Source organism: Macaca fascicularis, chromosome 9, assembly GCF_037993035.2.
Source record: "Macaca fascicularis isolate 582-1 chromosome 9, T2T-MFA8v1.1".
NCBI lineage: Eukaryota > Metazoa > Chordata > Mammalia > Primates > Cercopithecidae > Macaca > Macaca fascicularis.
The window spans coordinates 131,303,281-131,329,230 of record NC_088383.1 but is presented as its reverse complement, the minus strand read 5'-3'; the positions used below and the strand labels follow the sequence as shown (position 1 = coordinate 131,329,230).

The window sequence follows — 25,950 nt, the reverse complement described above, 5'->3', positions numbered from 1 at the left end:
AGCTGAGGGAAGGGAAAGGGGTGGATGGTCTCCTTTAAGGTTTGATTGACAAAGCAGAAATAAAACATCTCAGGGTCACTGTGGTTATGTTCAGAGTCAATTACTTTTATATTCCAAATCAATTCTCTTTTAAAAACTTACAGAAATACCAGCCTGGCCAACATGGCGAAACCCCGTCACTACTAAAAGTGCAAAAATTAGCTGGGTGTGGTGACGCACGTCTTTAATCCCAGTTACTTGGGAGCCTGAGGCAGGAGAATCGCCTGAACCCAGGAGGCAGAGGTTGTAGTGAGCCAAGATTGCACCAGTGTACTCCAGCCTTGGGGGACAGAGTGAGACTCCATCTCAAAAAAAAAAAACGCACCTTATACAAATAATCTTCCAAGGAAAACAATACATTCACTCCAAATTGGACGGCCATTTCAACTTCAGTTTAAAAAAATGTCTATACTACACATTAATGTACAAGTTAAGTGTAACTTATCTTATTTTGAATGAAATATACTCTCAACAATCCTGCACGAAGATATTGCTGCCCAGTGAACCCTGGAAGGTACCTTGAGAACTACTGTTAAAGGAAAAGCCATCAGTGGCCCTCGAAGGTCAGCTTTGACCAGTCCTCCTTATTCTTTAAAGATATTTCAGTTCTCACAATATTATCGAAAAAATTACAAAGCAAAAAGGAAGAAGATATTTAAGTTGCACATAGCTCCAATTTAAAATTTCTATTTTTATTTTTTTCCCTATACTTATCCCTAGATCTCCCTTCCCAGGTCCCTGGGGAAGAGTCAGTGTTCCCCCACAACCACGCCTCACCCCAACATTCACAGCCCCCTGACTGCAATCCTGCCTGGGAAAGGAGGTTTGAGATCAGGTAATCAGTGTTTCTGGAGTGTTTAGAAGCAACTTGGACAAAACTACCTGGCCCCATCAACCATTCCTGAATTCTAGAGCCACTTATTGTATCTGGATAGCTGGAAATGGCTTTGAAAATGTTCTCAGATGTCCTTTCAGATGCAAAGATCTCACTGGGTGGCCTCCTGGACTGCCAAAAACATACTCCCCCACATTTCTTTCCTCTTTCTGAGTTACAGGTACCATCCCCTGTGCCCAGAGCGTGAGGTTGAGGGAGCACAAATCCAGAGTTTTCTCCCAAACTGCAGAACAAGGGGCCTAGAAGTGAAGCATGTGAAGAGGTAGGACATACAATTAGACGCCAATAAAACAGCCCTTGGCAGCTGTACACAGCTTCACAATATATAAGCCCCTTCTAGCCGTCACTGCATTTCATCAGAGCTCCAATTACCCTCATTTTACAGACGGGGAAAGTGAGACCAAGAGGCTGCATGACTTTCCCGACGTCACATAGCTTGGAAGTGACAATGCCATGTTTCAGGTGATTCCCTCGGAAACATCAGGTGAGACTCCCCCAGCAGTGGCTACGGGGTGGGCTGCAGGTGCCCAGCAGCTTTCCTGTGGATGCACTCCCCGGGACTGGGGCTTACCTTTGGTGATGCCGTGCAGACGCAAGCAGAGGAAGAGTGGCCTCAAGCTCTGTCCTATATCCCGGTCCAGAAAGCAACAGTTCTCGGGAAAGCTTAGCAGAGGCATAAAGAAGAATAACAGACCTTCAGCAAACTCCTTTCTGGAATTAGCTCGGGCTAGGGAAAGCCATGTTGTAGAGACTAGTGGCTTCACCAGCCAGGGGGAGATGGAGCCTCAGTCTCTCTGGAGGGGTCAGGTACATGGAAGCAGATGGTGGCTTAGATGACATTTTATAAAGTCCAGCCCCAGAGACAGTAATGGAGACAAATGCTTATATTCTCCTCAGCATCTACCACTGAGTTCTGCACATAGCAGGTGCTCAATAAATGTATATTAAGTGACTGATGGGAACGCATGTTACTTCACAGAGGACCTCAATATGCATTTTCTCACTTGAGTCTCACCAACTTCCTGTGGGGCAGACGGGGCAAGGATCGTGAGCTCCATTTTACAGATGGGAAAAAGAGGCTCAGCTTGGACTGGAATCCGTGACTCCTGACTCCCCCTGTACATATGCTGCCCTTCCAGTAAGTGACCAAATTAGGCGCTTCGTAAGTGCTTTCTGGTAAAATTTAAAAGAAGAGAATGACTGTGTGGGTAACTAGTTTTAGCAGCTGGTTTCAGGATCAGTTCTGCTATACTCAGCGTTAATACCAAGCTCCAATTAACTTCCTCATGGAGCTGAAGGTCAGCGCCGGGTTGAGAAGATCCAGTTCTTTTTGAGAAGACACACACACACAGACACGCATTCCCTGCCCTTGTTTTGAAATAACTTAATTCACAAAAATGGCCACTTTTCATAAATGGGGACAGCGGGGAACAATGTTTCCAAGTCCCTTTGGAAATGCAGTCACTCCCTCAAGGCAGAGCCTGCACAGGACCCACCCAGGGTACTTGTAGATTATTTTTCCGTAAATCAAGAGTGATGTCCAAGTCACATCCTGTCTCAGCTGGACAGAAGGCACCACTGACCCTGTGGTCCCCTCTGTCAGAGATGCCCGCCAGCTTTCCCAGAACCGTTTATTTTTATAAGATCTGGGAATTTCTGGGACCGCCCAACCGCTCCACGCCAGAGGTCCCAGAAGATAGGCCTAGGGGTGCAGAAAAGTTGTAGGCACAAAGACAAGTGAGTTCTGATTCGATTCAAGGGTTATTTACCAGCATCTACCCTGTGCCTGTCTCCGGAGGTGGACAGAGCAGCCATAAATAAAGTCAGGTAGAGGCTTTCAGGAGTGCAGAACTATTGGTTCTGGAACCAACCCTCCATTACCCAGGGTGAGTGGAGCCAGGGCTGGTGGGTGCGGTGCCTGTGCCCTGAAAACACTGACATCTTCGTGAGACAAATAACACTGGCTCACTTCCTTTCCTCAGATGATCTGAGCCTCCTCCTTCTTCTGCCTCTTTTTCATCATGTCATGGAGGAACAGCTGAGGCGTCATCATGGCTGGGCAGCAGGTGCCAAGTGGCAAGAAGGGGCCAAGCTGACGCCATCCTCCTTAGCCCTGCCCAGTGCTCTGGGGACAAGCCAGCACCTATGGCCAGGGCTCCACAGCCGGGTGCTGCCCTAAGCAGTGGGCCCCTGCTGGAGCTGTAGCTTAAAAACAGATTCAGCCCCAGAAAGGAAAGGACCCATCTGGAGGAAAGCATTGCCTCCACCAGGAAGCTCCAGATGCCGGTTCTGCTGACGTGCTTGGCATGGCAAGGCTGCTGCCAGGGGCGAGACGAGCCGAGACCCCGATCCTCCCTTTCAGAGGCACTCAGACCCGCAGGCCATTCAGCCAGGGCCTCTCTGGACAGCCATCCTGTCCCAGAGGATTTGGAAACAGCTTTGTTGAGACAGCTGGTTGGATGTCCCCTTGGGGCCTCTGGGAAATGGCAATGATGCCCACTTTTGTGGCTGACATGGAAAGGCCATGAGTCATCTCATCATCCAACGAAGTTGGAGTCCCTGAGGCAGGCAGACCAGGGTCCAATCCCAACCCAGCCAGTCACAGTCCTGTGACTGGGCCTCTCAGAGCTTCACTCTCCTCTATCAAGTGGGAGCAGCAGCCACAGGTGTTGCCTTGGGGAGAAGGGAGGAGTAAAGCTGACAGTGGGAAGGGCTTGGATCGGCTGCTGGCACCCAGTGAGTCCTCAACACCCATAAGCGCCACCATTGTCCTCCTGCCCCAGGGAAAGTGAACGGACTCAAGCAGGGTCAAATGCAGGGAATTGTTCTTGGCGGTGTTCATCATCATTGCCACCCTCCAAATCACCCAAGTTATGGGCCACCTAAAAGAAAGAAAGTGGTGTCCTCAGCTTCTGATTTCCTGAAATCTCAAAGGATCTAAGGGTTGTGGTTCATCCTCAGAACTGATCAATATCACCTGGCTCTGGGAGCCTAGCAAGGTCCATTGTCTTAGAACCAGTGTCCTACACAGGCCACTCAGGGCCAGTCCAGCACATTTTCCATTTTACTTGGCGCCACTTAACTGTCTGGGAGCGGAGGCACCTGCTCCTCTCTGGCCCAGTGGTGAGTGCCTTCACATGGTGTCACGTAAGATGGGAGGGAGCAAGCAGCTGCTAAGTCTGGGGACTACTGTGCTTGGCTACGCTGGTGAACTCAAAGACCGGCATGATTTTCCTGGTACTGTGCTCTGTTTGTGCAAAGACCTCTTTTGGTTTAGTGCTTACTTTTTTGAGACAACTTCAGGCGATGGTCTATGCCTCCCAAAGTTCACTGAGAAACCCTGGGGCGTGACCTCTCTAGGGAAGACAGTTCACAGTTCCTTGCTACTGAAGGATACATCCACGTTGGCCCTGGGTTCTACTTGCCAGACCTTGGGGACAAATCTCCCATAGACTCGGAAAGACAGTGCCTGGGGACAAGTCTCCCTCTGATGGGTACATATTGTAATTTTAGAGGTGCTCTTAGCCACAACTTTCTCACTTCCTCTACCCTGTCATCTGCTGGAGCCTTCCACCCTTCCTGTGAGTATCAGGCCCACAGCCCTGATAGTCCCAGCACTTCAGATTTTTAGCCTTAACATACATATATGCTACAGCATGATGGACCTGGGAGCAGTAAGCCAGGCTCAAGGGTGAATACTGGATGATTCTACTTTGTGAGGTACCTAGAGTCATCAAATTCATAGAGACAGAAAGTAGAACGGTAGCTGCCAGGGACTGGGGAAGGGGAATGGGAGTTGTTTCATGCGTGGAGTTTCAGTTTGGGAAGATGGAAAAGTTCTGGAGATGGCTGCATAACAATGTGAATAAACTTAATGCCACTGAACTGAACACGTAAGAATGGTTCAAATGGGAAAAATTTATGCTATGCATATTTTGCCCCAGTTTAAAAAAGACATTAGGGTTAAAAGTGACTTTGCTTATTTGAGAAACACTTGAACTAACATATTAAATTTTAAGACAACGTTTGAAAAAAACACACATTTTAGGGCAATAACTCACAATGAGAAGAGAAAATGGCTTTTTCCCCCCGCCCAAAATACAACTCAGCATAGAAGACTTGGGACACTTCTGAAATCAAAGAACCAGGAAATGGAGGCTGGTAGCGGTGGCTCACGCCTGTAATCCCAGCACTTTGGGATGCCAAGGTGGGCAAATCACCTGAGGTCAGGAGTTGGAGACCAGCCTAGCCAACATGGTGAAACCCCATCTCTACTAAAAACACAAAAATTAGCCAGGCGTGGTGGCAGACGCCTGTAATCCCAGCTACTTGGGAGGCTGAGGCAGGAGAATTGCTTGAACCTGGGAGGCAGAGGTTGCAGTGAGCCGAGATTGTGCCATTGCACTCCAGCCTGGGCGACACAATGGGACTCCATCTCAAAAAAAAAAAAAAAAAAAAAAAATCTATCTATCTATCTATCTATCTATCTATCTATCTATCTAGGAAATGGTCCTCTTGGCTCCTGACACTCAAGTGTGGTAAATGAAACAATAATTCCTGCTGCCACCCCCACATCATAACCTACCAAAGGTCACCACATTTTAGGACCCCTGTCACATGCTGTCTCTTACAGGCGTCTGCCACCACGCCTGGCTAATTTTTGTGTTTTTAGTAGAGATGGGGTTTCACCATGTTGGCTAGGCTGGTCTCCAACTCCTGACCTCAGGTGATTCGCCCACCTTGGCATCCCAAAGTGCTGGGCCTTTTCTTTGAGTCAGGGCTGACCCACCCATCAGTCCTGGTGAGTGCGTGTCGTTACCTGAATGCACAGTGCTTAGGGTGCTTGCCCAAAGTCTACAGGCAGTGAACGGCAGAGGTGGAGCTAAGACTCGGGCTGACTTCTCCTAACATGCATCCCATTTATTGCTTGTCTCTGCTCCTAGATTGCAAGCTCCGTGATGACAGGGTTTGTGTCTGCATTGTTTATTGTTGTACTCTTGGTGTCTTTTACAGTGCCTGGCGCTTAGCTTGCAATATGTTGGGTGAATTAATTGGACGAACGACCTGGTCTCTGCCAACTCTCCAGCCTCATTTCCACCATCCCATCCCTCCATTCACCCACAACTTACCTTCTAGGAATGCCAGTAGGGCCAGCCCTGGCGCACATACTCACACACACTTGCTGCACATACAGGCCAGTCTATGCTGCTATCTCCATGCCCATGTGGTCCTATCTGCTGTCACCATGACCTACCAGCTTTTCACTGAGACTGAGTTCAATGTCCTTCTGTCTGTCAAGATGGTCCTGACCCTAGCAGAAAGGGAAATCCTGTCTACTCACAACCACAGCTGCCCTTTTTAAGAACCTCCTACACTCAGACCCTTATACTTCTTCCATTCCTCCGTGCTTATTGTTGAAGGTATGTTTTGGTGCTTCTGCTTCTCAATATGCCTGGAAAGCCACGAAGCAATGTGGCAGAGGTGGAAAATTAGTAAGAACTAAGCATAATATTTAGGGACCCTGAGAACAATAGACACTCAGGTTCCAGAGATCCAAATTAAAGAGGAATAGAGTCATCACCTCTCAGAGCAAGAAAAGACACAAACAAGGCAAGAAGTACGAACGTCAGATAATGAGAAATCCTCTTGACCCAGAATACATCAACCTCCCTGCACAAGGCTTGGTTGAGCTATTCTAAAAGAGAACAATTTAATGGCCCTAATGTCCGTGACTCATGGGATATTTCAAAATTAATGTGCTGGTAAAGAGATCAGTGTTGACACACCAGGGTTGCCCAGTTTTATGCTAACTCTGGCTACATCTGCAAATGCCATTCATGAATCACAAGAGGCACATGACCTCGCCCTCTCTGGGGACACAGCATCATAGCACATTTCCCTCAAGAAATCAGTGGGCTCAGGGCACCCAGGATACAGGGCATGGCAGGGAAGCTCTCCTTGAAAGTTTCCCCCTGCGGTTCCCTTGGGAATGCTATATGGGGGAATGGGTGGGGGAAGGTGCTGTTGGGTTCGCCAGTGCACACCCATGCAGCCAGCACATGCTCTTGTTCTCTCTGCAAAGAGGACCTAAGAGGAGGAATTCATCCAGTGCACAAATGAGATCAGAGAAGGCTTTCTGGAACCAGCTTTGTCCCGCTCTGTAAAGGCTGGGTCAGCTTTGGGTAGGGTAAAGGAAAGAAGAGACTCAGCTGAAGAATCAGGGGAATCTAGAAGTTTGAATCATATGGGAATTGGCTTCATCGGCTACGTTCAAATTAATTCCTCCTTCTGGTGAGGTGGAAGCTCATTGCCAGAATCTACCCTGCAGTGTCTGAGAGATACCTATTTAGTGACTAATAAATCAGCTAAGGATTAGAATTACATGTCTGCTGATTTGCCCTTGACCCTAAGAGCTAAGAGTGTCAGAAGACCTTGAAGACCAAGGTCAACCCCAGTACCACTATCCATTTGCAAAAGGAGCCTAAGTAAGCTCCTCATTATCCCTGGGCCTTAGCTTATTCAACTGCAAAATGAAAGGGTGAGACCAGGTGATTTCTAAGGGACCTTCCAGCATCAACCTTCTTTGAATTAATAAAGTGAGTAATTTACAAATTGACATGAACTGAATGCATTTTGTTGTCCTGTAGCTCCCAAACTGCCACTCATTTCAATTAGTACAATTAATCATAAGAAGAATTCTACACTATTCTCCTGAAGAAAGCTTTTTGGAGGTGGGAAGACATTTTCTGCTTCTAATTATAGTGACCAATTTCACCTGATTGAGGACTGAATTCTCCACCCTTCTAGCAGTCATTCAGATCCAGCCCTGCCCCACATACCATAAAAGGACATATAAGAAGCAACAAGAAGCTACTTGTCAATCTTCTGCTGAACCTGAGCATACACAAAGCAACTGGAGAGTCATCTCTAGGCCCTGAGAAGACAGTTCCACTTGAAATGTAGCATACACACTGTAATGCCTAAGGCTGGAGGGAGAAAGTTGCAAATCAAGGTCAAATCCATACCCAGCAGGACTGAAACCATCCCATGCTTTGTGCACTTCAAGCTGTCACTCTGCAAACAGGACACTGTTTCAATTTAACACTGAAAAGCTGGCCAGAAAGTCACTATATTCCTTCTTACGGTGTGTACCTGACACGCAATGCAGAGTAGTTTTCAGAGTTAAAGTGAAATATTTCAGAGGTGAAAACCACCATTAAAGAACATTCAAAGCACCATTCATTCAGTACTTAGTCAACAGCTACTAGCTACTAAAGATTGAGGATTGGGAGGGTAAAGTGAGTGAGACACCGTCCTTGCTGCAAATGGCCAGTGTGGGAGCCATGCCTAGGAATAGATAATCCCAATAATTATTTTATTTACAAGTGAGAAAACTTACAGAGATGGGCAAGCAATACTATGGAGCCCAGAGACTGAACATCTGAATCAGACTGTGGGGAGAGAGGGTGCTCCTGGAGGGTTTCCTTGGGGATAACTGAGCCAAGTGTGGAGGCACAGCAGATCACTCTAGCAAGATGGCTTTTGAAATACACCATACCCCTGAGCTCCTGATAAAGAGCTGATCTCTTTAAATTCACCATAATTAATCCAAAATAAGATCATCTTCCACAGATGCCATATTTTTGTATAAATCACCATGGATTCCAAACTGCAACGGGCTGCTTCTCCCATCGTCTTTCATCTCCTTTTCTAGCCAGGTGAACCAGATGAATGAATTAATTCTCTTGCTACCATATTTGTTCTTATAGACACTCTTTCCACTCCATCTTCTTGATATCACCAGAGCTCAGACCCTTTGCCCCTCATGGAGCAAGTGGCAACTGTTCCCAAGTCCTCCTCACTTTCTCCACCCACCTGTCCCCTACTAGAATGTCTGATAAAGCCGCCCCCACTCCTGACCCAATACACTATACACATGCAGATTATATCAAAACACCTGGATGCAGTTAAAGGAAATGTATAGCTCTAAATCAGAAAAGAAGACAGCCTGGAAATCAGATATCCAAACACCTATCTCAAGAGGTTAGAAAAAGAATATCAAATAATTCTTGAAGAAAGTAGAAGGAAAGTATGAAGAGAAAAATTAATGAAATAGAAAATATACAATTGAAAAATATCAACAGGTATGTCAAGTCAAAAGGTGTTTTTTAAAAAAATGAATAAAATAAACCTCTATCAATGCTGATCAAGGAAAGAAAGAAGAGAAATATATAAATTATCAATAGCTGATATGAAAAGAGGGCTATCACAACAAATTCTACAGATACTAAAAACATAATAAACATTTACCAAGTGGATTAAAGACTTAAATGTAAGGCCTAAAACTATAAAAATCCTAGAAGAAACCTAGGAAATATCTTTCTGGATATCAGTCTTTTCAGAGAATTTGTGATTGTCCTCAAAGGCAATTGCAATAAAAACAAAAATTGACAAGTGGGACCTAATTAAACTTAAGAGCTTCTGCCCAGCAAAAGAAATCATCAACAGAGTAAACATAAAAACTATGCATCCAACAAAGGTGCAATACCCCAAATCAACAAGCAAAAAACAACCCCATTAAAAAGTAGAAAAAGGACACGAGCAAATACTTTTCAAAAGAAGACATACAAGTGGCCAAGAAACATATGCTAAAATGTTTAACATCTCTGATCATCAGAAAAAGGCAAATCAAAACCACAATGAGATACCATCTTATATTAGCTAGAATGGCTGCTATTAAAAAGTCAAAAAATAACAAATATTCCCAAGGCTGTGGAGAAAAGGGAACACTTATACACTTTTGGTGGGAATGTAAATTAGTTCAGCCACTGTGGAAAGCAGTTTGGAGATTTCTCAAAGAACTGAAAATTGCACTATGCCATTTGACCCAACAAGTCCATCACTGGGTATATACCCAAAGGAAAATAAATCATTCTACCAAGAAGACACATGCACAAATATGTTCATCACAGCACTATTCACAATAGCAAAGACATGGAATCAACCTAGGTGTCCATCAATGGTGGATTGGACAAAGAAAATGTAGTGCATATACACCATGGAATCCCACACAGCCATTAAAAATATATATATTATGTTATTTGCAGCAACATGAATGCAGATGGAGACCATTATCCTAAGTGAATTAATGCAGAAACAGAAAACCAAATACCATATGTTCTCACTTATAAGTGGAAGCTAAACATTGGGTACACATGAACATAAATACGAGAATAATAGAAACTAGGGACTACTAGAGTGGGGAGCGAAGGAGACAAGGGCTGGAAAACTACCTAATGAGTACTATGCTCAGTACTTGGGTGACAGGGTTAATTGTACCACCCCTGAGCATCATGTAATATATCCATATAACAGACTTGTACATGTACCCCCTAAATCTGAAATAAAAGTTGAAAATTTTTAAAATATACATAAAATACAATCATAAAGAATTTTTAAATTTTTTTACCAAGAGAGATCATATTGTGAGCCATAAAACAGGTCTCAATAATTTAAAAGAACTAAAATCATACGAAGTATTTTCTCTGATAACAATGAAATTAAGTTAGAAATTAGTAACAGGAAGATATCTTTAAAAATCCTCAAATATTTGCAAAACAAATAATCCATAGATCAAAGAAGAACTCAAAGGGGAAATTAGAAAGTATTTTGAACTGAACTTTAAACACAACATATCAAAATTTCTGAGATGCAGCTAAAACAATAATTAGAGGGAAATTTACAGCACTAAACACTTAGGAAAAAAGGTCTTAAACCAATGACTTAAGTTGCCACCTAGGAAACTAGGAAAAGAAGGGCAAACTAAACATTTGACAAAATAAAACATCTATTTCTGATAAAACTAATCATCAAACTAGAAATAAAAGGAAGCTCCTCAACATGATAAAGGGTAATTATAAAAAACCTATAGTTAAAATTTTATTTAATAATGAAAGATTAAATTCTTTCCTCCTGTAATCTAGAACAAGGCAAGAAGGTCCACTCTCACCACTTTTGTTCAACAATGTACTGAATATTCTATTCAGTGTAATAAGGCAAGAACAAAAACAGTCATACAGATAAAAAGGAAGAAACAAAATTATCTTTGTTTACAGGTGATATGATTGCCTATGTAGATTCCTAAGGAATCTATTAAAAAAGTTTCTAGAACTACAGTTGAGTTCTACTAAGGTTGCATAATACAAAGCCAATGTAAAAAAATTAATTTTATATTTCTGCATATTAGCAAAGAACAATCAGAAATCAAAGTTAAAATAATACCTTTTACAATAGTGTTAATATGAAAGCCTTAGAGATAAATTTTCTAAACAATGTGCAAAACTACATGAAACATTTATGAAAGAAATTTAAAAGGACCTAAATGAATGGAAAGATATACCACATTCATGGATCAGAAGACTCAATCTTATTAAGATGTAAATTCTTCCCAAATTGGCCTGTACATTGAAGACAATCCTTATCAAAATTCCATGAGATTTTTCTACAAAAACTGTCAAGCTGATTGTAAAATTAATATGAAAGTTCAAAGAAGCTAGAGTAGTCAAAATAACTTTGAAAAAAATGAACAAAGCTAGAGAACTTACATTACCTTATGTCAAGACTTAGTAAAAATGAATTATCTAATCAAGATAATATATTAGTATAAAATAGGAATATGGTTTAAAGGAACAGAATATTGAGTCCCAAAATAAACATACACATATGGTTGATGTTTGACAAAGGTGCCAAAAGCAATTCAAGGGAAATAGAATAATTTTTCAACACATCATTCTGAATAATTGGATATCTATATGTAAAACATGAACATTAACCCTTACCTCACATATATATATATAAAACTTAACTCAAAATTAATCATAAATATAAATGTGAGAGCTAAAACAATAAATCTCCCAGAAGAAAACATAGAGGAAAAATCATAGTCATCTTGCTTTGGCAAGATTATTAAGTAGGACACAAAAGGAATGAACTGAAGAGTAAAAAAAGATTCAACACATTAAACATCAAAATAAAAAACTTCAAATATTCAAACTACACTATTTTGAAAGTGAAAATATAAGTAATAGATTTGGAGAAAATATCTATGAAATATATATCTGCAAAGGACTTGTATCCAGAATATATAAAGAATATATTCAATAATATTCACAATTCAATAATAATCACAATTCAATAATAAACAACCCGGTTTTAAAAATATGGGCCAAAGGTTTGAACAGATTTTTCATTAAGAAGATAAATGAAGGACAAATAATCATATGAAACGATGCTCACCATCATTAGTCATTGGGGAAATGTAAATTAAAATCACAATGAGATACCATTACAAATGCATTAAATTGGCAAAAATTAAAAAGGCTGACCAAATGTTAGCAAGGATGTAGAGCAAATGAAACGCCCCCCTTTGGGAGGCCAAGGCAGGTGGATTGCCTGAGACCAGCCTAGCCAACATGGCAAAATTCCGTCTCTACTAAATATACAAAAATTAGCCGGGCGTGTTGGCATGTGCCTGTAATCCCAGCTCCTCAGAAGGCTGAGGTAGGAGAATCACTTGAATCTGGGAGGCAGAGGTTGCAGTGAGCCAAGATCATGCCACTGCACTCCAGCCTGGGCAACAGAGTGAGACTCTGTCTCAAAAACAAAAAACAAAAACAAAAACAAAAAATAGTGCAACCACATTGGAAAACAGTTTGGCAGATTCTTAAAAAGTTAAACATACACCTACCATTTTACCTAGCCATTCTATTCGTAGGTATTTATTTACTTAAAAGAAATGGAAGCATATTCTCCCATACAGACTTGTACAGGAATATTTATAGTAACTTTATTTATGAAGTTACTGAAAACAACCCAAATGTCTATGAAAAGATGAACAGAAAAACAAATATTGGTAATCCATGAATGGAATATCGCTCAGCAATAAACAAAAAGACCTACTGATACATGCAACAGCATAGATCAATCACTGAATAATTATGATGAGTAAAAGAATCCAGAAAAAAAGGAGTACAGACTCCATGATTTATTTACATAACATTCTAGATATACAGTCAGACACCACTTAACAACGTTTCAGTCAACAACAGACCACATATAAGATAGTGGTCCCAAAGGATTATAATGGAGCTGAAAGATAGGACTGAAAAAGTTCTATTGTCTAGTGATTCCATAGCACAACACATGTGTTTGTGGTAAGGCTGGTGTAAAAAACACCCTATTGTGCTGCCTGTTGGATAAAAGTATAGTACATGCAATTACATTCAGTACATAATACTTAATAATGAATAATAAATGACTGTTATTGGCTTACGTACTTACTATTAGATACTTTTAATCTTTATTGTATAGTGTTTTCCTTCTACTTATTTTTAAAAAAAAAAGTTCACAGCCTCAAGCAGGACCTTCAGGAGGTATTCCAGAAGAAGCCGTTGTTATCATAGGCGATGACGGCTTCATGGGTGTCATTGTCCCTGAAGGCCTTCCAGTGGGACAAGATATGGAGATGGAAGACAGTGACATTGATGGTCCTGACCCCGTGTGGGCCTAGACTAATGCGTGTGTTTGTGGCTTAGTTTTTAACAAAAAGTTTTAAAAAGTAAAAAATAAACATAAAATTTTAAAAAACAGGATAAGAGTTTATAGAACAGGTTATAAAGAAAATATTTTTGTACAATTGCATAACGTGTTTGTGTTTTAAGCTAAGTGTTATTATGAAAGAGTCAAGTTTTAAAAATTAAAAAATTTATAAACACTTGTAGTAAGCTAAAGTTTATTCGTTATTGAAGAAATAACATTTCAGTGTAGCCTAAGTGCACAGTGTTTATAAAGCCTACAGTAGTCCAGGCGCAGTGGCTCATGCCTTCAATCCCAGCACACTGGGAGGCCAAGGCGGGTGGATCACCTGAGGTTGGGAGTTCGAGACCAGCCTGACAAACATGGAGAAACCCTGTCTCTACTAAAAATACAAAAAATTAGCCGGGCATGCTAGCGCATGCCTGTAATCCCAGCAACTCGGGAGGCTGAGGCAGGAGAATCACTTGAACCCGGGAGGCGGAGGTTGCGGTGAGCCGAGATTGTGCCGTTGCACTCCAATCTGGGCAAAAAGAGTGAAACTCCGTTTCCAAAAAAAAAAAAAGTCTACAGTACTGCCCAGTCATGTCCTAGGCCTTCACATTCATGCACCACTCACTCACTGACTCACCAGAGCAACTTCCAGTCCTGCAAGTTCCATGCATGGTAAGTGCCCTGTACAGGTGTACCTTTTTAAATCTTTTACATCATATTTTTACTGTACCTTTTCTATGTTTAGATACATGAATACTTACCATTGTGTTACAACTGCCTATGATATTCAGTACAGGAACATGCTGTACAGGTTTGTAGTCCAGGAGTGATACGCTATACCATATAGCCCAGGTGTGTAGTAGGCTATGCCATCTAGGTTTGTGTAAGCACACCCTATGATGTTTGCACAAGGATGAAATAGCCTAACAATGCATGTCTCAGAACACATCCTAGTTGTTCAGTGACACATGACTGTATAACATTCTAGAAAATGCAAACAAATCAAGAGTGATAGAAGCAGATCTGTGTTTGCCCACCAAGGGTGGTCGTGGGGCTGGAGCAAAGAGGACTAGTGGATTGTTTTGTTTTGTTTTGTTTTTGTGTTGGAGTCTCACTCAGTCACCCAGGCTAGAGTGCAATGGTGTGATCTCGGCTCATTGCAACCTCCGCCTCCCAGGTTCAAAATGATTCTCATGCCTCAGCCTCCCAAATAGCTGGGATGACAGATGTGCGCCACCACGCCTGGCTAATTTTTGTATTTTTAGCAGAGACAGGGTTTCACCATGTTGGGCAGGCTGGTCTGGAACTCCCAACCTCAGGGGATCCACCTACCTTGGCCTCCCAAAGTGCTGGGATTACAGGAGTGAGCCACCGCGCCCGGCCTACGAGTGGATCATTAAGTGTCATAAGGAAACCTTTATGTGAGATGGATATTTTCATTATTTTTATGGTAATGATCATTTTTTGGGTACTTATGTACATCAGAACTCATCAAATTGAAGCCTTAGCTATGTGTAGTTTATTGAATTCCAATTATTCCTCAAAAAAGCTCTAAAAAGGTAAAGTTTGTTAATTACTGGTGTCAATAAATTTAAAACAGTTTAGATGAAAAGTACACATTCCTTGAAAAACAGACCATAACTAAAATTGACACAAAAATTCCCATAAAATCTGAATAATATTACATATATAAAGAAAATTCTGTCTGTAACTAAAAGTCTTCCAAAATCTCAAACCCAAATGGCTTCATTGATAAATTCTTCCAAATATTTAGGGAGACAAAACAGCAGTCTCACCCAAACTCCTCCAGAAACCAGAATAAGAGGGACTGCTTTGAAACTTATTTGATGAAACTAGCATGACCTCAATATTAATTAAAAGCTGGCAAGGATAAACCAAGAAAGGAAAATTTCAAGCTAATGTCTCTCATGAATATATAGGCGAAAATCCTGAACAGTCAGCAAATAGAATTCAGTGACACAAAAGAGGATACCATTGCTTGACCTAGTTGGTTTCATTCCAGGAATATACAGTTGGTTTACCACTAAAAAATAAATGAACAGTTCTCTATCTTGATTGCAGTGCTGGTTATACAGGCATATCTATTTATCAAAGTCATCAAACTGTACGTTTAAAATGTACTCATTTTGCTGTAATTAAATCACACCTCGAAGTTTATTGCTTTGAAAAATCAATATATTTTACCACATTCACAGCAAAAAGGAGAAAACTATATATCATTTTGAGGGAATCTGAAAACCATTTAGTAAAGTTGGTAAGATTCACTCATGATTTAAAAACTCTAGAAATAGAAGGGGATTTTCAAAATCTGATAAAGAGTACTACACCAAACCCACAGCAAACAGCATACATAGATTGGGAATTACTGAAAGCTTTTTCCTTGAGACTGGGGAGAAAAAAAAGATATTATCACCATGTCTACTCAACATGATACTGGAGATTCTACCTAGTGCAATAAGGGAAGAAAAATAACTGAAAGACACAGATTTGGAAAGAAAGAGATAAATCTAGTATTATTCTTTAAAAATCACATAATTATATGTAGAAAACATATAAGAAAATGTACAGGCTATTATTAAAATTAACAAGAAAATCTATCAATATATGAACACAAAGTCAATATACAAAACTATTGTACGTCTATATATCAGCACCGAACAATTAGAATATAAAAATGTTTAAATGATACCATTTACAATAGAGTCAGCAAACATTATACACTTAGGAATAAATACAACAGAAAATGAGCAAGACCTCTATACAATAAACTACTAAATTTTATTGAGAGAAATTTTATTTTTATTTTTAATTTTTTTTGTGACAGTGTCTCACTTTGCCATCTAGGCTGGAGTGCATTGGCACAATCACAGCTCACTGCAGGCTCAACCTCCCAGGCTCAAGTGATCCTCCTGCCTCAGCCTCTCAAGTATTTGGGACTACAGGAGTGTGCCACCATGCCCCACTAATTTTTAAATTTTGTTTTGTAAAGAGGTCCCACTGCGTTGCCCAGGCTGGTCTCTAACTCCCGGCCTCAGGCCTCCCCAAAATGCTGGAATTACTGGTGTGAGCCACTGAGCCTGGTCAAGAAATTTTAAACGACAAACAAATGGAGATTTATACCATTGTCATGGATTACAAATCCCAGTATTCTAAAGAGGTCAATTTTCCCCAAATTGATCTACATATTCAACATCTTCCCAGTCAAAATCTCAGCATTTTTTTCTCTTGTCTCTTTTGGTGGAATTTGACAATCTGATTCTAATGTAAATATGTGAAAATCCGAAGGACCAAGAATGACCAAGGTAATCTTGGAGAAGAACAAAATTGGTGGATGTCTTATTCCATCTCAAGATTTATAATGAAACAGTAATTAAGAAAGTGTAGTATTGGTTCAAGGATAGACAGGACTAATGGCACAGAATAGAGATACTAAAAATGATGTATATGTCATACATATAGTTGTATGACACTAACACTTATAGCATGTAGAATATGTTGTGACAAAGGTGACACTGCAGAGCAGTGAGCAAAGCATGGCCTTTCCAGTAAACGGTGCTGGATCAATTGTGCATCCTTATAAAAAGAAGGACCATGACCATGGCCCGTCCCTCCCACTAAACTTAAAAAAATACTTCTGGATGGACTCTAGATCTAACTGCAAGGTAAAACAATGGAGCTTCTAGAAGAAAAAAGGAGAATATCCACATGGCACTGGAATAGGCAAAGATTCTTAAATAGCACTAACTATAGGCCAGGCATGGTGGCTCCAGCCTGTAATCCCAGTACTTTGGGAGGCTGAGGCGGGCGGATCACAAGGTCAGGAGTTCGAGACCAGCCTGACCAACATGGTGAAACCCCATCTCTACTAAAAATACAAAAACTAGCCAGGTGTGGTGGCATGTGCCTGTAATCCCAGCTACTCAGGAGGCTGAGGGAGCAGAATCATTTGAACCCGGGAGGCAGAGGTGGCAGTCAACTGAGATCGCACCATTACACTCCAGCTTGGGTGACAGAGTGAGACTCCATCTCAAAAACAAAACAAAACAAAACAAAACAAACAAACAAACAAAAAACAGAAATAGCACCAACTATAAAAGAAAGGCTTGATAGATTGGACTGCCTTAAAATGTAAAATTTTGTTCATCAAAAGAGCATTATGAGGCCAGGCACAGTGCCTCACGCCTGTAATCCCAGCACTTTGGGAGGCCAAGTCAGGCAGATCACCTGAGATCAGGAGTTTGAGACCAGCCTGGCCAACATGGTGAAATCCCATCTCTACTAAAAATATAAAAGATTAGCCAGGTGTGGCGCCACATGCCTGTAATCTCAGTTACTCAGGAGGCTGAGGCAGGAGAATCATTTGAAACCGAGAGGCAGAGTTTACAGTGAGCCAGGATCACATCACTGCACTCCAGCCTGGGCAACAGAGTGAGACTCTGTCTCAACAACAACAAAAGGCCACTATGAAAGTGAGAAAGCCAGCCACAGAGAGAAGGAATTTGGAATTCATATATCCAACAAGGACATGGACCACAATGTAGCAGAACATAGAAAAGAACATGACCACCTAATAGAAAAGATGGAGTAAGGACTTGGACAGGCACCTCACTAAAGAAGATACCCAATGGCTAACAAATATATAAAGAAATGCTCAGCCTCATTAGCAGGGGAACGTAAATTAAAAGGGAATAGGCCAATTAGTTCCACTATCCATCCATTAGAAAAGTGAAAGACCAGCCGGAAGCGGTGGCTCACGCCTGTAATCCCAACACTTTGGGAGGCTGAGGCGGGTGGATCACCTAAGGTTGGGAGTTCGAGACCAGCCTGGCCAACATAGTGAAACCCCATCTCTACTAAAAATACAAAAATTAGCTGGGTGTGGTGGCGCATGCCTATAGTCCCAGCTACTCGGGAGGCTGAGGCAGGAGAATTGCTTGAACCTGGGAGGTGGAGGTTGCAGTGAAAGCACTCCAGCCTGGGAGACAGAGCGAGACTGTCTCAAAAAAAAAAAAGAAAGAAAGAAAAAAAGAAAAGAAAAGAAAAAGAAAAGTGAAAGACCGAAGATACCTAGTGTTGGCAAGGATATGGAAAAACCAGAATTCTCATGCGCTGCTGATTAGGGAATAAATTAGCACAGCCACTTTGAAAACTGTTTGGCAGCATTTACTAAAGTTGAATCTATTCATACCCTATGACATAGTAATTCTATTCCTAGGTTTTTACCCAATAGAAGCACATAATTATGTGTACCATAAGACATGTACGTGGTTGTATATAGCAATACTATTCCTAGTGGCTGAACATGTCCACGAACATCTGAATAAATTGTGGTATAATCATATAATGAAATTTCCTATGAGGATAAACAAGTTATTGTGACATGCAGCCACGTGGATGAATTTTACAGATACGCTATTGCGTGAAAGAAGACCGACATTTAAAAGTGTATGCTGCAGAATTCTATTTATAAGTTCAAGAAAAGGGAAAATGTATCGGCAGTAAAAGAGGTCAGGATACTGTTTACTTTTGGTGGAAGAGGTAGGGACTGAGATAAGGGCTTTAGAGACTGGCCATATCCCCCGTTCTGGTCTGGGTGCTGGTTACCCAGGTGTGTTCATTTTGTGGAAATTCACTGAGCTCTTCATTTAAGGTTCACGCACTTTTCTGCATTTTATGCCTTGATTTTAAAATGTTCTTTTAAAAAGTTGAAAATGTGCCTGCTTCTGCCCTTTCTCCGATTACAAGTTTTTACAGCTTTCCTGAACTTCTCAGACTACCAAGTGGAATGAAATGATGACTTTTCCTTCATGGATGAAGGCAACAGTTTTGCTTATATTTTTTATTTTTCCTACAAGGAGATGTTAAATTTCATTCTGGACAGCCTATTTGTTTTTCTAAACTAGCTACTGCCAGGAAAACAGGCTGCAGAATGTAGAGGGATATGTGTGTGTGTGTGTGTGTGTGTGTGTGTGTGTGTGTGTGTGTATGCTTTAGGTGTGTGTAATTGTGATGCATTTATGTGCATATAGGTGTGCATTTGCATGTGTTTGCAAGACACACACATGACCGTGCATGTGTGTTTATATTTCCTTCTTACATTGATATTCTTGGATAGCAACAAAAATAAACGAAGTCGTTTCTAAACATCTGGCTAGGCAAAGAAACGGCCCCTTCAATATTATGTCAATGTCTGAGGCACATAGCACATGTTCAAAAAATATTTGTTGAATGAATGAAAGAATGAAAGAAAATTAATGAACAAAAGAAAATGGGAGAGTAGAAATGGCTTGGACGTATGTCTTTAATTTTGGATATAGTTGTTGCTGGAGAAGTCAATTATTCAACTACGTTCCCTCCTAGCCTGTCTTCCGGACACTGCTGAGACAGACGAGGAAAGGGCGTCTGACTCATTTTACTCAGTTAATGGCTCTCGACCCTCCTTTCCGGATTCTGGGCCAGCCAAGGCCATGCCCGCAGTTGCCGCTCAGCTTCTTTCCTGGTAGGGTCAAGGGCCGGGTGAGCTAATATTTGTTCAGCTTGTCCCACTACTGACACGTTAGGGAAGTGCAGATCCATGTTGTGAGTTCCCATAATGTCACGGCCTCCACATGTCCTCCTCCCCAGGAAGTAGACTGCTCTGTCATTTAAATGATTTTATCAATATTTGCAATTTTTAAAATTGGGCCAAATAGCTCCCTCTCTTCTCATTTCCGAGTCTGTTTACCGTCTTCCCCGGGCTCTGCTCCTCTGCCTGTTTACTGTCTCCCCTGGGCTCTGCTCCTCTGTCTCACTTTGAAATGCTCCTGGCACATCCCTGTCAGCAACCACTGGAGCTTCCTTGATTAGCTGCTCCCTTTGCCCCTTCGAAGTTTGTAGCTCAACTCCCCTGGTGACGCAATGCTGGCCCAGGCTATCCGTGACTCCCTGCCGTCTCCCTCCACCTCCGCAGGGAGCAGAGGTGCCTCAGGGCAGCCCGAGCCCTCCAGTCACCAGCCCCGCTAGGCCAGCAGCTACAAGGCCCCCCGCACTGTCGCTGGTCAGCCCTGGGGATCGTCGGCAGGGGATGGCAAACATGGATCCAGGGCGCCACCAAGCCTGGCTCCTGCATCCAGGATAGACACCGCTAATCTACTGCGACATTCTTCTTCTCAGAGCCTAGAGAAAAGCTGAGAATCCTTCTTGGGCTAGTGCAGTCAACGGGCACCACCCATCAATAGAAACGGAAATGTGTCTCCTCTCTCTATGGTATCAAGTTGCCACACACGTGGCGTTCTCTGAATTTTCCATCAGCATTTAAGACCCACTTCTCTGAGAAGAACGGAGCTACAAAAAAATGGACCCAGCACGGTGGCTCACGCCTGCAGTCCCAATGCTTTGGGAGGCTGAGGTGGGAGGATCACTTGAGGCCAGGAGTTCAAGACCAGCCTGGCCAACACGGTGAAACTCCGCCCCTACTAAAAATACAAAAATTAGCGGGGTGCGGTGGCACATGCCTGTAGTCCCAGCTACTTGGGAGGCTGAGGCACTAGACTTGCTTGAACTCGGGAGGCAGAGGTTGCAGCGAGCTGAAATTATGCCATTGTACTCCAGCCTGGGTGACAGGGTAAGACCCTGCCTCCAAAAAGAAAAAAAAAAAAAACAAATGTACCCAGCACAGTGGCTCATGCCTGTAATCCCAGTGCTTTGGGAGGCCAAGGTGGGAGGACCACTTGAGACCAGGACTTTGAGACCAGCCTGCACAACAGAGTGATCCTATTTCTACAAATAATAATTTTAAAAATTAGTCAATTATGGTGACATGCTCTTGTAGTCCCAGCTACTCAGGAGGCTGAGGCGAGAGGATGGCTTGAACCTAGGAGATTGAGGCTGCAGTGAGCTATGATCACGTCACCGCACTCCAACCTGGATGACATAGCAAGACCCTGTCTCAAAAAAAAAAAGAAAAAAAAAAAGAAAAAATGTCTGATGGGGACTCATGGTCCAGCAAGGTGCCAGGCAAGTTGGGGCAAGAGAAAGGATCATAAGCCCTTTGTTGAAGCTGCTTATGGTGTCCCTGGGAGGGGCAGGACATATACATGAACTAAGGGGTTCATCAGGGGCTGGGAAGAGCACCTCTGGTGGGAGGCCCCCGTCACGGATAGACAGAGACGAGGCAGAGCAGGCAGGGACTGGGGGAAGCAGGAGCAGTCAGAGCAGACCCCCAGGTGAAGGAGCCCAGGGCTCAAGAGATACATTTGGGAGATGGAGGCTGATGACAAGGACACAACTGCAAGGTGCTACCACTCTGGGGCAGGAGATGAGCTGGGCAGGAGGAGAACCATCTGCAGTGCTAAAAGTGGGCCACAGGGTCCTCCGTGCTGACAGAGTGGGCCTGGACAGTGTGCAGGGGACAGCATCCAAGCCCCACGCTTTCCCATCTTTTCTCCCAGTCTGACGCAAAGCTTACTGGAGAGAGGGGAGGGCCGAGCAGGGAAGGAGGGAGGTTGGGGAAGGGACACAGCAGGCTCTGGCTGTCTGGAGCCACCCCCCCACCCAACTCTACATTGAGAGGACTCGGCCCCTGTTGAAAGATTTGTCATCAGTGCTTAGGTCGGGGCAATGACATGATTTGGAAAGAAGCAAATGGTTTCCAACAAAGAAAAGTGTACAGGATCAGGGGGCTTGGGGAAATGCATGGTGATGTGAGCTCTGGTACAAATCAACGTCGATTCGAAAGGAAAATGGAAAAGCCGTGGTGGTGAGAAACACCCGTGTGCCTGCCACTCCGGGGAAGAGCTGTGGCGTCTCTGGCTCAGGAGTGCAAGCGAAGGCCTCGGAAACAGCAACTTTGGCAGGGAGCCCACACCTTGATTCCCTTCTCCTCACTTGCTTCTCCCACATTAAAAACACAGCTCTAATGAATCACCACATTCTAGCTCTTTTCCTATCTCCCAGTGCTAAGACGTTTCCAGTAGGAGAGCTGACCTGGAGCCAAACAGCAGTTCCTCCTGGTGGTGCATGACTCATTGGAAAAAGTGTCTCATGGGCTATTAAAAGAGTGGGGGAGGGCGGGTAAAACATTTGGCTTCAAAGCAAATTATATGGAAACTAAACAAAGTACATGTAATTCCGACACTGAATACTGCTTTCCTCAAATAACAAGACAGAGAAAAAAATGGGCTCTTTAGTTAACGCAATGCACAGATGTTCCAGAAATGAATTAAATGCTTCAAAACAATGCAAATGAAATTCGGCTTAAACAGGTCAATATGTGAATGCGTGTTTATCTGCTAAACTCACACATGCAAAAGAAATGAAGCATCTTTACTTCCTTAAACTCACCTCGTCATGCTTGGAAGCCCTCATTCCTGAGGATGTGGGGACCAGAAACGTAAACCTAACAAGGTAATGCCACCAGTTACTTCCACAGAAAAAAAAAAAAAAAAAATGAGTTTTATTCAACCTAAGAATGCTGATTTTTTTTCAAACGAAGTTTTAAAGGTCAGGTTAGTGTGGTCATTTTCCTGAACCGAGGAGTACCTTTTGCATCATGCCTATTACTGGACACAACAAGTTCCCAGAAGCATCTGATTATCTCACAGTACAACACCTACATGTTGTTTACTTTTCCAGGTAATTTGGTGGTTTGAAAGCATCCTATAATCTTAGACCCTATTTAAAAAAAAAAAAACAAAAAACTGCCCTCTGAATGATGCTATAAAAAATTTTATCACTGATGGTTTTCCCCCGTGATATTATGAGCAGTGTTTGTACATTTCAGTGTTTGTGTATTTCATCAATCAACATTAAGTTATATTACCTCTTAAAAAATGTCATCACGGTTTCATGAGTTGGAATTGCCTGAATCTTGTAGTTTAGTTGCAAGAAGACCCACAAAAGCATTGTTTTCAGAAGACGGAATTCACTAAAGGTAAACAACCTGGCCAAAATAAAAAGATGGAGAAGAAATTTTAGAAATAGCACAAAATCATGCTGCTTGTAAGAAACTGGTTAGAATGAGTTTGGGAATGAGGTGACACCACCTTTGAGTCAGAAGGTAGCCTCAGACACCGAGCAGGTAAACAGCTTACTCAAGGCCACTCAACTGGGAAATGGCGGAGCTACGATTTGACTCTCAGCAGCCTGACACGGGGGCCTGTGTTTTCACCCACCCTCTGTGCCCCTGCAATATCATGATCATTATTTAATGAGCTCTTACTATGTGCCAGGTGTTCCCAAGATGTTCTCTGTAGATTCTTTCATTTAATCCCACACAACCATCCTGCAAAGTTAGGATATAGTCCTTATTTTTATAGATGTAGAAATTGAGATTAACCCTATATTTATTTAAAATTTCAGTATTTTGTTCATCATGGCATTTTTTGCATCAATTTTTTTTATAATTTATTTTCATTTATTTTTGTAAATAGTGGCCTTTACCACTATTTTTCTTTTTCTTTTTTTTTTTTTTTATTATACTTTAAGTTCTAGGGTACATGCGCACAATGTGCAGGTTTGTTACACATGTATACATGTGCCATGTTGGTATGCTGCACCCATTAACTCGTCATTTACATTAGGTATATCTCCTAATGCCATCCCCCCCTCCCCCCTCCCCACAATAGGACCCGGTGTGTGATGTTCCCCTTCCTGTGTCCAAGTGATCTCATTGTTCAATTCCCACCTATGAGTGAGAACATGTGGTATTTGGTTTTCTGTTCTTGGATTGTTTGCTGAGAATGATAGTTTCCAGCTGCATCCATGTCCCTACAAAGGACACGAACTCATCCTTTTTTATGGCTGCATAGTATTCCATGGTGTATATGTGCCACATTTTCTTAATCCAGTCTGTCACTTTTAATTCTAATATATTACAGTAAAATATGCTGCATCTTCATGACTAAGTTTTTTTGGTGCTCCCTTAAATTTTGCACCAAGGTGCCTCACTCACTTCACCTGAGTTCTGGCCATGATTGAGGGCTGAAACCTGAATAACTTATCCAAGGTCACACAATTCTGGGCTCAGACCTGGGTACAGGGCAGGTTAGAATCTCAGTTTCTCACCAAACTGGCTGTGGAACCTCCTGTGAGTTGCTTAATTGCCCTGCAGCTGCAATGTCCTCATCGGTGAAAGTGTGATCACAGCAGCTTCTCAGAGGAGAGTGGTGCGGAGCGGATGAGGTGAGTGTACGAGTTTCCTATCACTCCTATGACAAATTGTAACAAACCAAGTGGTTCAAAACAAAACGAATTTATTTTCTCATCATTCTGGAGGTCAGAAGTACCAGACAAGGTAAGATCAAGTTGTCAGCAGGGCTGTGTTTCTTCTAGAGGCTCAAGGGAGAATTGTTTCCTTGCCTTTTCCAGCACCTAGAAGCCACCCACATTCCTTTGCTTATGGCCCCTTTCTCAGTCTTCAAGTCAGCAGTTCAGCATCTTCAAATCTCTCTATGGTTCTGACTCTTTGGCTTCCCTCTTCACATTTACATGGTCCTTGTGATCACCATGGGCCCACCCAGGTCATCCAGAATAAGCTCCTCATTGTAAAGCCAGCTGACACTATTAACAATAGCAAAGACATGGAATCAACCTACGTGCCCATCAGTGGTGGACTGGATAAACAAACTGGTACATATACACCATAAAATACTATACAGCCATAAAAAAGAACAAAGGCATGTCCTTTGCAGCAACACGGGTAGAGCTGGAGGCCATTATCCTAAGCAAACTGACACAGGAATAGAAAATTAAATGCTGCATGTTCTCACTTATCAGTGGGAGCTTAAACATTGAGTATACATGGACACCATTAAGGGAACAATAGACACAGGGCCTACTTGACGGTGGGGGGTAGGAAGAGGGTGAGGATTGAAAAACTATGTATAGGGTTGTATAGTTTTGTTCTTGAATTGCTACAGAGAAATATCTGGGACTGGGTAATTGTAAAGAAAAGAGGTTTACTTGTCTCACAGTTCCACGGGCTGTACAGGAAGCATGATGCTGGCATCTGCTTGGCTTCTGGAGAGGCCTCAGGAAACTTACATTCTTGGCAGAAGATAAAGGAGGAGGAGGATTTCACACAGCCAGAGCAAGAGCAGGAGGTGCCACACACTTTTAAATGACCAGATCTCAAGAGAACTCACTCACTATCAGGAGAACAGCACCAAGAGGATGGTGCTAAGCCGTTAGTGAGAAATCCACCCCCAGGATCCAATCACCTCTCACCAGGCCCCATCTCCAACACTGGGGATTACAATTCAACATGAGATTTGGTGGGGACACACATCCAAACTATATCAAGGATATTATACTGATCACCTGGGTGACAAAATTATCTGTACACCAAATCCCTGTGATACGCAATTTACTCATGTAACAACCTGCACATGTACCCCTGAACCTAGAATAAAAGTTGGAAAGAAAGAAAAGAA

The 25,950-nt window shown here is 42.4% G+C and overlaps 1 protein-coding gene across 37 annotated transcripts in view; it reads right to left on the bottom strand.

Moving 5' to 3' along the window:
- The window catches only part of BTBD16 (BTB domain containing 16), an 80,169-nt gene that overhangs the window by 6,977 nt on the left and 47,242 nt on the right, over window positions 1-25,950 (bottom strand). For 23 of the 37 annotated variants that reach the window (XM_065521552.2, XM_074002980.1, XM_065521553.2 and 20 more), the window contains 2 exons: window positions 23,340-23,459; window positions 1,506-1,597 (listed from right to left, as the gene is read on the bottom strand). The exons of 2 other annotated variants lie outside the window; for them this stretch is intronic. In XM_065521552.2, coding sequence (XP_065377624.1) covers window positions 1,506-1,597; window positions 23,340-23,459 — 212 coding nt within the window. Of the gene's footprint in view, window positions 1-1,505; window positions 3,817-22,861; window positions 22,917-23,339; window positions 23,460-24,583; window positions 25,079-25,950 lie in introns of those variants that run through there. 12 more of the 37 variants (XM_074002982.1, XM_074002984.1, XM_065521555.2 and 9 more) reach the window with 6 other exon arrangements.